Consider the following 14,882-nt stretch of genomic DNA (forward strand, 5'->3'; position numbering starts at 1 on the left):
TATATATATATATTATTTTTAGCCATTATGATAAAACATCTATTTTTATAAATTAATAATTTTTTACGAAACATAGATTAGTTATACCTTTATATTTATTTTTTTTATATGTTACGGCATTTGATCAAAATTAAAAGTAATATTACAAATTCGATCTAAGAAGAAATTTAGAGCAATGCTCTTTTCTTAAAATCAAAATACGTAAATATTTTTTGTTGATAAAAAAGTTTAACGACTGAATTAGAATGCAAGCCAACCTATATACACATATACATATATGTATATGTGTATGTATATATAGATATACACATAGTAGCGGAAGTTATATCTAACAAAATTTCAGCTCTAATCATATCTCATATACAAGTAGGCAGTCTCTCTCCTCCCCTACAAACTGGAAATTAAATGTACGTAAACCCTTTGATGTTTAGTTGAATTGGACGTTGCATTACAGTAGAGAGTTGAATTTTGACATCTGAATCTGATGCTTGTGCAAAAATTATAGTAGGGAACGAATTAACCCAAAACTCCCAAAGGAAAAAATAAGATTGCCAAGTAGGTACGTAGGTCATGAGCAGATGACGGAGGAAACGGAAAGAGGGTAACGGAAGGTATTCGCATACTGGAAGGAGATGGTGTGGCCGTTAACGAGGGGTTTGCCGTTGTTGACAAGGCAGTCGTCGTAATGGAGGCGTTTGAAGAGGTGGGGGTTAATGAGCCTGGCGGAGCTGAACCAACCGCAGCTGAGATGGATGCCGGAGATGTCGCAGCCGGTGGTGCAAACGTTCATGATTTCAACTGTGTAAGTGGGGATGCCGCTTGGTAGGGGATCTGTGGGACCCTGGTTGATGACAATGTCGGATTTTGAACACTTGTCGCCCCATATTCGGTTTATTTCCACCTGTGTTGCTGCGCAAACCAAATTCATTCAGTAAATACAAAACAAAATAAGAGAGAGAGAGAGAGAGAGAGAGAGAGAGAGAGAGAGAGAGAGAGAGAGAGAGAGAGAGAGAGAGAGAGAGAGAGAGAGAGATGGTGACTTTCTTTTGCTTTAATTTTTTTTACGTAAAAAGGGCAAAATAAGTGAAAAGTCAACATTTTTGCCATACACTTTAACAAAATTTTAGGAAGGAGAAGAAAGTATTTTTGCTTTTGTCCCTAAACCATTTTTTTAGTCTTTTATTTTCTTCTGAAGAAATGATTTGACAATTTTATTACTTCCTTTCCTTTCTAACGTGTGCAGGTTTTTGTTTCTTTATTTCCCGGCAGGTCAGATGTATTTTTCTGTATCTGGAGTACTTCTCTGTAATTTTAGCTTTCAGGATCGATATAATCTTTTCTTTTTCAAAGATAAACAATGTTAAACTAAAGTAATATATTCTAGTAGGTTTATTCATGATGACATTATTTAGATACAAAAATTTACCAAATGAGCCTGCTCAAAAAGCATTACGCTATTTAAATCAAACCCAAAAAAAATATACATTTTATAAAACTCAAAATTATTTTTTTTAATGTTCGAAAAAAAAGTAGTAATAACAATCTAAGTAGTACTTTATAATTCTCTTTTTTTACCAAAACAACATGATTGCTCTTTTGTTTATTATATTATAAAACACAACATGTACGTAATTTTAAATGTTCCTTCAGAAATTGACCTATCATTACATGTACCAGTCTATCATAAATATTGGTAATTTAAAATAAATAAATTCAACTACAATCTTTTATTATATAAGATTTTGTTATTGATTAAAATCTTTTATTATATTATTTACCAAATACAAAATACCGAAGAAATCACCAACAAGTTAGAATCAATACAACAAAATATTATATTAAAATTTTAAAATATGGAGGGAACCCATCATCTAGAAAGACAAAACCCAGACTTTTTTTCGTTATGGTGTAACATGAAAAAAAAAATTGACAAATCAATATTAAGCATGGATAAATAATTAATAACATTTCCAATAAATGAGAAATAGATGCCTGGCAAGCTAACATGCGCTACCTTTCACCAAAATGCGCATATTTTCGATTCAAATGAAAATTCCAAATATAGTCTAATGAACGACTCACATGTGACATTTAGCATCCAAATTCCAATTTAATGTAGTTCTAGGGACTACAGTCATATTACTACTATGAGTTTTATCTGTTTCTTTCGCTACATAAAAATCACCACCTAACTTTTTACACATAACAACAATAGCCTATAGATTTAGGACCAATCTCCAATCCAACAAAAACATTATTTGCACACCTACTTTTACATATCATAGGAAATATGACTAAAAAAGGTACACATAAAATATTAAAAATATAGTGAAAAGCAAGGATGACCCATCTAATACAAAAACAAATAAAAAAATTTATAAGAATGTACTATATAGTGTATATATATACGTATAGCAAAGTGATCAGCAAATAATTTTTTACTAATCATTGGCAAAAGAATACCATAATGAATGTAAAAAAATCTTGTAAAAGATATGGTTGAGTTAAAATTGCCAATTAATAAAGTAGGTGGAACTTAATGGTAATAAATTCACAGGTTCGAAACTTAAATACGTACTAATAAATTAACAAATTAGGTAATTTTCAGGCTTCATAGGTCTCTATCTAGAATTATTAAGTGAAAATTTGTTGTGGATTATACCTTATTAAATTATATAAGGATAAGTCCAAATCGTTTGCATGGGGTTATTAAATGGGGAATGGTAAAGCACCAGCATGTAATAGAATTGACCAGTAGAATGAAACATACGTGCACCACCAAATACAACAGAAGCCGTACTTCAACACCAACATATCTGAGCAAAGAGGCTCTGTGTCGTTTCCTCAGTGCTGCAGTGTGCAGCGTTTAAGCATAAAAAGCTCACCGGAGAATACAGACACAATGTTGATGCAAAAATACAGATACCAAATTTTTACTTCACACAATGGTAATAATAAGTATTATTATTATGCGAGATTGTTGTCGTTATTAATTGTTATGATGACGAAATAAATAAAGGAAAGTGAATTTACCATGATTGTGAAGAAGCTTGCGATGGAGACTGGGATTTATCGTGCTGTTGTAAGCAGTACTCTTGGCAACAACGAGAGTACTACTAGGCTCCACTAAAATACGACCATATTGCAACGTACCTGATAAGATTCAAGAGATGATGTAAAGTATTATAAGTTGGTTAATTAATTAATAAAGATGTAAATCGTTTTCAAAAAGTGTTGATAGAATCCGAGTTGTTCATTCAATGATGACGACAAAATTATGGTGTATGAATTAGGAACTGGACCCATCGTGTCGAAAGGTAGAGAAAATTCAAGTGGTGAACGATTGAACATCAAAGTTGAATTTAAGGTGGGATAGATGAAAATATAAAAGCGGATTTAATAAGAGAGTTTAATGGGAAGTGCGATGAATACCACACCTGTAACGAACGCAACAACCACTAGCACCACCGTACATGTGGCGGTAACCAATGCGATGCGCAGCCTTAACGATAATTCCTTCTTCGTGAAACCATTATCGGACTTCAAATTCATCGGAACCTATATTTTCGCCGGAAACTGGAGCTTAAGCATGTACTTATAGAGGAATCGGAGAAACTAAGCTGATGAAACGTTTTATATCCGTCTGCTTTGATTCGGATCTAAACTCGAACGATGAACATTAGCGTAGCTATCATCAACGTTTTGTATACATATGCGTCCGGTAGGCTGTACGAAGAAATCGTAAGGATCAGAGGGAGAGCGAGATTGTGAGAATCGTTTTTTTGACTCTATAGATAACAGGAGCGGAGAGATTGAAATGGCGACTTGTACTTGTACTGCATAAACACGAGATTATTATAATATTAATTAGTACACAGTAAGGCGTAAACATCGAATCAATCAAATTTTGCGTAAGAGAAAACAATAGGAAAAGAAATCTACCGCCGAATCATAGAGGAGTTTGACTAAAGGATTTCCTATTCGGTTTTTCACTTTATTCAATGGGAAGAACCAGCTTGTTAAATAAGCTTAAGAAGACAAATATTTATATGAAGATGGAAGGAAATTATTCACCTCGATTACAGAACCAACACGCAACAAAAACAGAAAGTTTTTCCGACCAAATTTTACTGCATTTTCCGGGAAAACCGCCGATTAAGAAGAATTTTTTCATTAAACGAATTAAAAAAACTTGATTCAGACATCCTCAAGAGCTCAAGCAGTTTAGATGTTCTCACAGAAGCATTAAATTATACGAATCATTTCACTGTAAGCTCAGATTATATAGACAAAAATGGCAGATACGATCGTTTTCGGCCAGAACATACAAAAAGCAGAAGGATCAGATTGAGATACAAAAGCTAAAACAAAATCGACGCCGAAATGAAAATTATGATACTAATCGCACCTTTGATTCTGCCGCTGAGAGAATGATCGCACGATCGACGGAGAAGAGACAATAATCAGCTCCGATAAGCGTGCATGTATGCATAAATCTGTATGCACATCAATGTAGAGAGAGAAACTTTTGGGAGAATTAGGGTTTCCGAAAGCCTGTCTTCTTGTGGACGTGGGTTTTATTCTCTGTGCATACAAAATGCGAGTGGTGTGTGAGGACTGAGGGGGCAGAGGAGCGCGTGAAAATTAACCAGGGTTAATCTGCACGTGGGAACTAATCGTAGTTAAAGTAGAGAGTCTATTCTCATGCTCAGTGATGGACGGTTAGGATTAAATCGAGTAGTTCAACCAATAAACTTTTTAATATAGGGTTTAATTGGATAAATTTGTTAAGCTAAGTATATGATTTCAAAATCATTTAAATTTTATTGCATTACTAGAAAAAGGTGCAAAATTTGGATGGATATGCATTTGATTTTTCATTTTCTAACTTCGAGGGCATGAAGTCATCATCCTTCTTTGATTTCCAAACACTTAAGCCGAAGGGAGTCCTGCATATGGTGACAAACTCCACATCGGCTCCAACAAAAAATGAAGAGAGGAAGAAGAAGAGAGAGGGTGGGCTAGCGAGTGGGGGAGAAGAAAGGGGAAAGAAGTAAAAGATGGGAGAACTTAGTAGTTGGTCGCTGAGTTAGGCTTCCGAACTCAACATACCGAGTACACGACGTGGTATTCGCCAAATTCACATCAGCAAATGTCTAGTCCTTGTTGAGTGACTCCGTCCAATGTTATACAAATGAGTGTTTCCTATGTATCAAAAATCTATCTAATTTTGCACTATGTAATGGTTCATATGTTTTATTCTTCTCGATATATTTTTCGGATTGGTCTTTTCATGTCATTTTGATTGTATTTCTCTATGTTTATAGATAGCTTCATGTTCTCGATTATAATTTTATTTAACTTTCTTTCAAAAGTTTTGATGTTACCAATCTTTATAGATCTTGTGATCACGAAATTATGTCCACGTCTTCCTTTCATTCATTACAACCACCTGTTACCCATCTTTATATCAACAAGGTGGTTGTATTTTTAAAAAAGTTTTTGTAGTGTCAGTCATTTCATCCATATGGAGTGTTAATTATAAAGAAAGTGGTTAAACATTCTCAATACCAAGAGAGTTTTGTCTTCGATGATTGTTGTTGTCGTGTCATATTTTTCTTTCTATACCGAAGCTATTTACAGTCTCCACTGTCTTTGTCTCTGTCAATGACATGTCTCAGTTATCATTGACTCATCCATTCCAAACCCTTATTTCTAATATGTTGCACAAATCATAGTTCGGTGGAGGTGATTTCATCGTGTGGTGCCATATAGAAAGACAAATGGTGGGAAAGGGTGCAAGGCCAGTGAGGTTTTCTGTCGCGGTGATGGTTGTAGAAGAGAGGAATAGGGTTCTTCAGCAACGCGTAGGGCGATGATGGTTGGAGACAAAGGGATGTCATTTTTGTGTTTGAGAACAATTTAATCATCAAGTAACAACGTTTTAATTTTATTCAAATTGTGTAAATGTTGAAACTCAAGAATTATATAACTAACTAATAATCAATTATATAACTAACTAATAATCAATTATATTTCTGCCGTTCCAAAAAAAAAACTAATAATCAGGTTTATAGTTGTTTATTTATCGTGAAAGTTTGACTGCATTTTGAAATTTTATTTTAAAAGTGGACAAAATCAAGTTTGCGGCGGGGAGACAATGGCAGACCATCGGTATCGTCCATGTGTCGATTCTGCCGGTTAGAGGGTACCACCGAAGGGATGTCAGGCGAATTAAGAAAACTCATGACCATCTTTCTCTCTTTAATGCATATCTTCTCTCTGGGGGAGTATATGGGGCGGTTTGGTTCGGTTATTGGTTAAAACCGAACCGTAACCATTATGATTGGCTAATGCATTTTGGTAGCCATTGGGTATGGTTGATATCGGTTATGGTTAATGGTTTTTATCGGTTAATGGTTTTGGTTAATGGTTTATATTGGTTAACCATAATGTTCAAAATAATATAAATGACAAAAGTATATTGACATAAAAATGAAAATAGAATACCAAAAAGTCTTTGATGCCAATGTTTGTAACCTAGCTTATACTAATAGAATAAAATGTGTATCTTTAATACTTAGAGTGAGATAACACATAGTCACATTCAAAATATAAACATTTAATAAAAATATAAAACATTGAAAAAATTGACATTAATAATTTCATATATTGATAGTTGATATTAATATTAAAATAAAGCCAAACATTCATACACGTTCAATACAATTAAATAAAAAACTATAACATAAAAGAGTCAACCATTCATATTAATGTTATTGGATAAAAAAATCAATCATATACATTCAATGAGATTTAGTCAAAAACAGTAAATAAAACAAAGCCAAAAATTTTCAAAAAAATACATTCTTAATACATCATGGTCAAGAAGAACCAAAAACTTAACTTACCAAGAAGTCTTTATTATAAAGTCAAAAAATCCTTCGAATAGGACTATAAAGTCAAAACAATATTTGATTTGGATTAACGGTGTGAGAAGCCTTCGATTACGATTATGAGTATGAAGATTAAACTAATTGTGAATGATGTTTACAAATTGTGGAATTAGCTGATTATGAATTACAACATTAATCAATAATCTAACTCAATGCATGATTGGAAGATTGTGCGTGTCTACGTGATCAGCCTTTGATGGTTTGATTGCTCGTTCGTCTCCTGATAAGTGAGGATTGATGGATTATATTTTCAATATTCTAATGGATCTTAATTAAGTTTGACTATATTATTTTATATATAATCTATAATTTTAATATATTAAAATATAAGTTAGCGGTTCGGTTAATAATGGTTCGGTTAACCTATAAAACCATAACTGAACCGTTAGTTATCGGTTAACAAAAATTAGAAACCGAACCAACGGTTTTTAAAATGGTTCGGTTATATCGGTTAATTTGGTTTTGGTTCGGTTTTTCGGTTATTATGTTCACCCCTACTTCTCTCCATCCTCCTTCTTGGCCATTATCCAGTGTAAATTATTTTTCATTATTTTTTTACAAATATAAATAATTATCTCTTACCTTTTAAAATTAGTAAAACCTCTAATTTCATTACATCTTTCTTCGATACCATTCATTTTTTCTTTAATTTCATTCCAATTTAATGCAATTACAATCTAAATGGATTCTTGTAGTAAATCCAAAGAAGACAGTTTTAGGCATCTACCAAAAACATAAGCAGTGAAACGAAAATGTTCCTAAAGATATTCTATTTTCCAATTTGGAAACGTAAAACTCAATCCCAAACTACCCACGATACCAACACCATCAACAACAATATAACCCACTCCCATTGCAACAACCCCACAACCATTCTCATCTTTCTCTTAATAATATCGGTTATCAACAACAATGCATGCAACATTCTCAATCGGTTGCAGAAACTCAATACCAATATTCTCTTATCGATCTGTAACACCCATGTAACATCCCGACTCCCAAGTATTTCTTTATTATTATTTATTATTGATACTTCATGTGTGACTCGATGAGTTGTGAGTCTAAGTCGTCGAGTAGAGTCCGATTAGACCACGTGGGTTTAATGATCAACTCGACGAGTCAGAGAGCTGACTCGCCGAGTAGGCACTGTGAGGTGAAACCCTAAATCCCCAGGTTTGGGGCCTATTTAAGGAAACTTATGTCCTCATTTCCGCCTCACCATCTACCCTACTCCCCTGAGTGAAACCCTAATCGGACTTTAAGATAAGAGAGGGTGTTAGAGCTTATAATAAATGTCAGAGTACAAATCCCCAGGAAGATCTCATAGTGCGGAATACGAGGCATGTGTATGATGGGCTGCTACCGCGCCAGCTCCTTCCCCTTCGAAGAAGATGTACCTGAAACCAAAACTGAAAACTGTAAGCACGAAGCTTAGCGAGTTCCCCCATAATACCTCATACCATACAATCATACAATGAACAACTAGGAGATACGGGCCTCGCCCACACTCCGCTAGCTGGGAGATACGGGCCTCGCCCACACTCCACTATCTGGGAGATACGGGCCTCGCCCACACTCAGCTGCTAACCCATAATATACAAGTATCACACAGACAACGAGTATAGACAATTCTACCATACTGGCATATATCATAATCAACTCAACCAAGAGATACGGGCTCGGCCCACACTCCAATACTAACATCTCGTCTATACGGGTCGGCCTTGGTGCCTTAGACCCATTAATACTGGAAGGAAACTCACCTCGAAGAGTAGCTACCGAAGGTCTGACTGCTAGACGTCTGGCTGCTGCACCGGTAATCCTCCGACTACAAACCCATAAACATAGATTAGCCACTCATAAATACCCTTAGGTGAATTGACTGACCCATCCCTGGTCCAAGGTCAACTCTTGGTCAAAGTCAACTTCCAGTTGACTGGACTCGCCGAGTCGTGGCACAGACTCGCCGAGTCCATCTCCGACTAACCCGGTCATCCTCGCCAAGTCCCTCTTTCCACTCACTGAGTCACCCTTGACTCACTACTCGGGACTATGGAACCGAATCGTGGTCCGACTCGCCGAGTTCCACGAGCAGGCCCCCCCACTCGCTTCCAATCCTCACCAGAACATCTGCAAGAGGATTTGGGGTTTGGGGACTACGTTACACTGTTAACCCCATGTGCGGATACGAAGGGTTGGACCTTCAACACTTAAATCCCCTCTTACTTAGTGAAAGTTCATATGAATCGCCGAGTTTGAAGAACAACTTGGCGAGTTAGGACTCGCCGAGTTGTTCTTCCAACTCGCCGAGTCTAAGACCATCTTCATAGAACTCGCCGAGTTCCACTTTGGGACTCGCCGAGTCCCTACGACCCACTTCCCATACATACCAAAACTGAGACATGCAACGCTTCTAACCCATAGATCTAAGCTCCTAGGGCATGCTTATCACGTAAAGTTGTAAACTTGACGTGCATGCATGGCCCTATGAGCTCAAGAAGGCAAATCCAAGCTTCTTAAGGGGTCATACACTCAATAGGGACCTCAATAACCCCAACCACAGAGACTTTATACTTCTAGGATGTCAATAAGGTCCCAATCTGAAGTCCTTTCAGAATTTAAAGCATAAATACATGGAATTTAAAGTTTTAGGGCTTGAAACCACTAATTTGGGACAAAAAGGGGATCTAATGAACTAATGATCAAGGTAAGAACTTTTCTACCTGAATGGAAGCTTCTCACAATGTAGATCCCGGATCTACCTCCCCTCCTTGCACACTTCAACCTCTTCTTCCTTTCTCTAAGCTCCAATCCTTCTCCACAAGGCCAAAATCACTCTTAAGAACAATATGGGGGCTAGGGTTTCTCTCTACAGCTCTCTGGAAGTGTTAGGGACTGAAGAGGCCAAGTTAGAGCGTTTAAATAGGGTGCAAACTCCCGGATTAGGGTTTTTGTCCAAACAGGGTCTACTCGCGGAGTCCGGGGACCGACTCGCCGAGTACAAAGTTTAAACCCCGCGCCTTATCCCGCTCCTACTCGGCGAGTTGGTCCTTCAACTCTCCGAGTCCAAGGCAAAAATGCATAAAATTAAAATATTAATCACAAGAAGTATGTACCAGGAACCAGGTGCTACATCATCTCTAGGACGTGTGCACACATCAACTTTCCTTCTTCATGTTTACTTGCCAAAAGGGCTTGAGTTAGCTTGAACTTTTCAAGCCTTCGAACTTGTGGGTTGGGGAGAATAATTGGAGGAGGTGGAGGTAGTGAAGCATGATCTCTTGTTCCTGGATCGAATCATGGAATATCATTTTCATGTGGAAAGCTTGTTCCACGGGATTTGGGAATACCATAGTTGTCATACTTTGACATCTACAAAACGGGACAAAGAAAATTCAAGTTAGTTGATTGATTGATTCCTTAATAAATCACCCAAATGAGATATTAAGGCTAGGACCCAACACAATACGCTACAACCTAGAAAAGGGTTTCCGTAATCTAGTTGCAGAATATTTGAAGGTAAGTGAATGACGATTCACTAATTTCCACCATGAAAAACGAAAAGGAAATTTAAGTTTTAAATCTATGAAAATTCCTAGATTCTTTGAGATTCATTGAACTTTTCAATGGCATGTTTAAATCTCGATATGCCCCTCCAGTTTGTGACTAGGATACCGAGGATCACAAAGCGGGTGTGAATAACCATGCAAACTTACATGGTGCCCCCACATGTTACAGTCACCTATTCGATGTGCCGGTTAACCACACACGCTCCACCGAACTATGACAAACATTGAGTCACCATTTGCTACCTTTGCTTAGAACCATTTAGTGTGTCGGTTAACCACACACGCTCCACTAACGTCTTCGCAAGGGTACAAAGTGTAATTTCATGGAATTGCATCAATTCACTTTTGCCTAAAGTAACTAAGATTGGGAATTTTGTAAAAGCATTTAGTTACTTTTGTACTTCATTATACTTATAATGGAAGGTTTCTGTCCTATCCTACCCGTTCGGCTAACGACCCTCGACTAGTCAAGAGTGCGGTGGGTAAGAGTGGATACTCATTCAATCGCCATTTTATAGGCAATTTCCTTAAACACCCCTTATAGATCAGCTTCATGAATGAGGCCTACTAATGGTAAGACTGACTTTTACTCATACTTATATAATATTAGACTTTTAATGTTATATATAGTATAGGGTGTACTTTACACTTTTAAAATACTAGTTGGTCTAATTTAAAAATTATACCTTTAATTTAATTAAATGTAAACCAAAAACTATATGGATTTATTAAATCTCTTTTAATTATACACCTTAATTAATTATTAAAACCATAAGGGTGTGATTTGAACTTTTCAAAACATTACTAGGGTTTTAGAATTTAACATTCTTAAATTAAACTTTAATCAACTTTTAAATTCCAAAACTTGAGGGCAAGTTTTGAAACATTTCAAAACTTTAGGGTTTAGAATTTAAATATACATCAAAATTAAACTTTTAATCAAAAATTTAAATTCCAAAACTTGAGGGCAAGTTTTGAAACCTTTTCAAAACATTAGGGTTTAACTATTTAAATTTCAAAAACAAAATTTTTAAGTTCAAATTTAAATTATAAAACCCAAGGGTGCAAATTGAAACTTTTTCAAACTAAATAGGTCAAATATTTATCTAATAATAATCCTATATTATCCATATTTAACCAAATCCATTAATTTTGATAAGGATAATCATTCCAAACATAAAAAATCGATTTTAGGCAATAAAAACGAGTTTTGGTAATTATCCTTAACAAAATCTGCTCAAAAAATCGAAAATCTCATCAACAGCACCCTGGACTCGCCGAGTTCAGCCTACTCCCCGAGTCCAACTGATGTACTCGCCGAGTCGGGGTTACTCCCCGAGTCCATAAATGGACTCGTCGAGTTGGCGGCGCAGACAACAAAAAATTTTCGTTTTTTCTGATCTTTTTGCATCTATTCAATAGAAAAACGACCTAATCTCTGATACCACTGATGGATTTTGAGCAATACATCATTCCTATGGTGTACATGCAAACCCTAATAGCTTTTGGATCTAGTTTGTCTAATGAACATGCAATTGAATATCCAAAGCTATAAACCCTAGATCTAGCATGCAGTTAATCATATTAACATAAAATAGGGTTTAAGATATTACCTTGATTGTTATGTAGCAATAACAATCTCAAATCCTCCTTGTAATGACTTTAGAAAGCTTAGAGTCACAAATGTCACTCCTCTAATGATTCACAAACACCAAGAGCAAGAGGATGAAGAGGAAAAAAGAAGGAGGCTGCCCAAAACGTGTGAAAACCCTAAGGAACATGTCCACCACCACGTTTTTGGGGCTTAAGGGTCATTTATATACATGTAGGCTATTAGGGTTTTGAACTAGGAAACCCTAAACTGACTGCTTAAGCCCTAAGCAGCCCATGGACCCTTCTTTAATAAACCTTGGACGATTTCTAATGGGTTTGCCCATAGAATTCGTCCAACCTTATATTATAAGGTAATCCATAGCCCAATTGCAATTATCTTTCAATTACAATTCCAGTCCCTTATGTTTAATTAATCTCTTTTAGCCACAAAACTAATTACCAATTAATTCTTGACTAATATTAATTAAACAATATGATTTCTCCTTTAATATATTATTCTCATAATTAATTAATAAATCATAATTAATCCTTTCTCTCCATAATTCATCCTATCAAGTTGCTTTGGTGAAGGCAACCCAAAAGGACCATGCACCATCGGGTCAAGTACATACCAAAATAGTTATGGACTTAGACACTAATCCAACACAAAGGACCCAACTTTATCTAACCATAAAGAGTTATTGTGCTTAAACACCTTGGTTAGAGTTTTTATTTGGCCTTTTGGAGAAAACATGTCATGCATGAACGTAAAGATTGAAGCTTTATGTGACATTCGACCCTTGGGAGGCTAGATGTAGAGTTTGGAGTGATAGACCTGCCTTAAAGCATCGTAATGAGATTTTGACTTAAGGGACTCGGCGAGTCAAAGAGATGACTCGACAAGTCGGCTAGGGTTTTCCCCAATGAGTTTGGACATGGGTAACTCGGCGAGTTGACGGGCCAAATCGACGAGTTGGGTTGAGTTTTTGCGAGGTTCTGAAGGAACAAGGGGGACTCGGCGAGTCACTTAGATGCACTCGGTGAGTCGGGTCAACATGGACAGTTGACCCGATTGTTGACTTTTGTTGACTTTAGGGTTTGGTCAAGCCAGGGAGTATGGGGACTGTGGAGGGGTAAAATGGTGTTTTACCCATTTCATGAGTTTGAGAGAGAGATTTACCTATGTAACGTCCCAAAATTCAAGTCCAAAAATTTCCTTTTTAATTAATTAACTCATAAAACATTCGCTAGAAAATATTGTATAAACACGTCATCTCATAAAATCAAGTATCATGTTTGAAACCCACAACATAAACAAATATCATATCATAGTACAATCCCAGAAAACACCGTGCGGAAAATCAGATGTGTGTGAGATGCCATGCTACGCCGCCGACTCTTTCCCCTTAGACGAAGAGGTACTTGAAACCAAAAATTGAAACCATAAACACGAAGCTTAGTGAGTTCCCCCATCATACCACATACCATACAATACCATCGGTATCTTTCAACCGGTAATCATCATCGGCATCTTTCAACCGGTAACTGGGGACTATTCCACCCCTAAACACTAGCAAACAATAACAAGATATAAGCATACAGTCAGGCATATCCGGGTACTGACCTACCCCTTGGTCCTAATGACCACTATCAGGGAAACTATCCCTATCATGCACGTAACATATCATACAGATATAACTCATAACCAAACACATACCAGACCAAGATAATTATCACAAAGACAATCATCTTCTAAATACTCCTTATTGGTAGGCCGGCATTGTGGCCTTAGACCCACCCCTACTAGAAGGTAACTCACCTCGTACAAGTAGCTGCTGATAATCTGTGCAGGAAACCTCTGTCCGCTACTGCTCCGAAAATCCTCCGGCTACAAACCCCACAAACACTCAATTAGAAACTGATATCTATACTTAGGGTAAAATTACCATTTTACCCCCAACCAAGTCAAGTTATAGTCAAAGTCAACTTCTAGTTGACCCGACTCGCCGAGTTGGCTTGCCAACTCATCGAGTCCATATCTAGTCGATTGCTCTTACTCCAGTCTCTACTCGTCGAGTTAGGCATTGACTCGACGAGTTCACTTCCTAACTGAATACTCAATGGTCCTTCATCTAACTCGACGAGTTGTATGAACAACTCATCGAGTTAAGCTTCATCCGATGAACACGTCCTGTCCTCGACTCACCGAGTTGATGAACAAGTCGTCGAGTTCCATGAAGATTGCCTTGGGCCCGCCGAGTCAGGGCATTGACTCGCCGAGTCCCTCCATTAATGAGTCCGGCTTCTGACTCACTGAGCCCACCTATGGCTCACTGCTCTACTCGTGTGCTCAAAAAGGAGAAAACTCAGGGACTCGCGACTAGACTCGCCGAGTCCGAAGAACAACTCGCCGAGTCGTATACATGCAATCTCTCTACACTCGATTCTACTTGAATTCAGTGCATTCCATTCATAGATCTGGGTTCCTAGGGTTCGATTAACACGTAAAGTTTCCAACTTTACATGTATATAATCATCAATAGGGATTCTAGGGCTCAAAACACACTAGAAGGGGTAAATCTAGGACTTTCATGCAATATGGCCCCTTAAAGGTATTAGATCTAGGCTTCTGGAACTCGAACATAGCCAGATCTAGCAGCTATTCAACCCATTAAGATCCATATACTACTAACAAGCTTGGAAATGGTCCAAATATAGCTTTATGGTGTTCTAATGGGGATTTGAGCATAAAAATAGAATAAAT

General features: G+C 36.9%; 1 protein-coding gene across 1 annotated transcript; it reads right to left on the bottom strand.

Annotated features, from left to right (window-relative positions):
- Positions 1 to 238: 238 nt before the first annotated feature.
- Positions 239 to 4,551, bottom strand: LOC145049396 (protein TAPETUM DETERMINANT 1-like). The gene is made up of 4 exons (XM_078997812.1): positions 4,409 to 4,551; positions 3,438 to 3,836; positions 3,034 to 3,153; positions 239 to 909 (listed from the first exon to the last, which is right to left on the bottom strand). Exons 2-4 carry the CDS (start codon positions 3,550 to 3,552, stop codon positions 569 to 571), a joined length of 576 nt encoding a protein of 191 aa, XP_078853938.1. The 5' UTR covers positions 3,553 to 3,836; positions 4,409 to 4,551; the 3' UTR covers positions 239 to 568.
- Between the last annotated feature and the right edge of the window lie 10,331 nt (positions 4,552 to 14,882).

This window comes from Lactuca serriola, chromosome 5 (genome assembly GCF_051521515.1).
Source record: "Lactuca serriola cultivar US96UC23 chromosome 5, Lser_US96UC23_V15, whole genome shotgun sequence".
NCBI classification, from domain to species: domain Eukaryota; kingdom Viridiplantae; phylum Streptophyta; class Magnoliopsida; order Asterales; family Asteraceae; genus Lactuca; species Lactuca serriola.

Coding starts and splice junctions, on each gene's coding strand:
- LOC145049396 (XM_078997812.1), bottom strand. CDS start 3,552: ATGAATTTGAAGTCCGATAATGGTTTCACGAAGAAGGAATTATCGTTA. Junction 3,154..3,437: donor GGTTGTTGCGTTCGTTACAG/GTGTGGTATTCA, acceptor GAATCTTATCAG/GTACGTTGCAATATGGTCGT. Junction 910..3,033: donor CAAGCTTCTTCACAATCATG/GTAAATTCACTT, acceptor TGGTTTGCGCAG/CAACACAGGTGGAAATAAAC.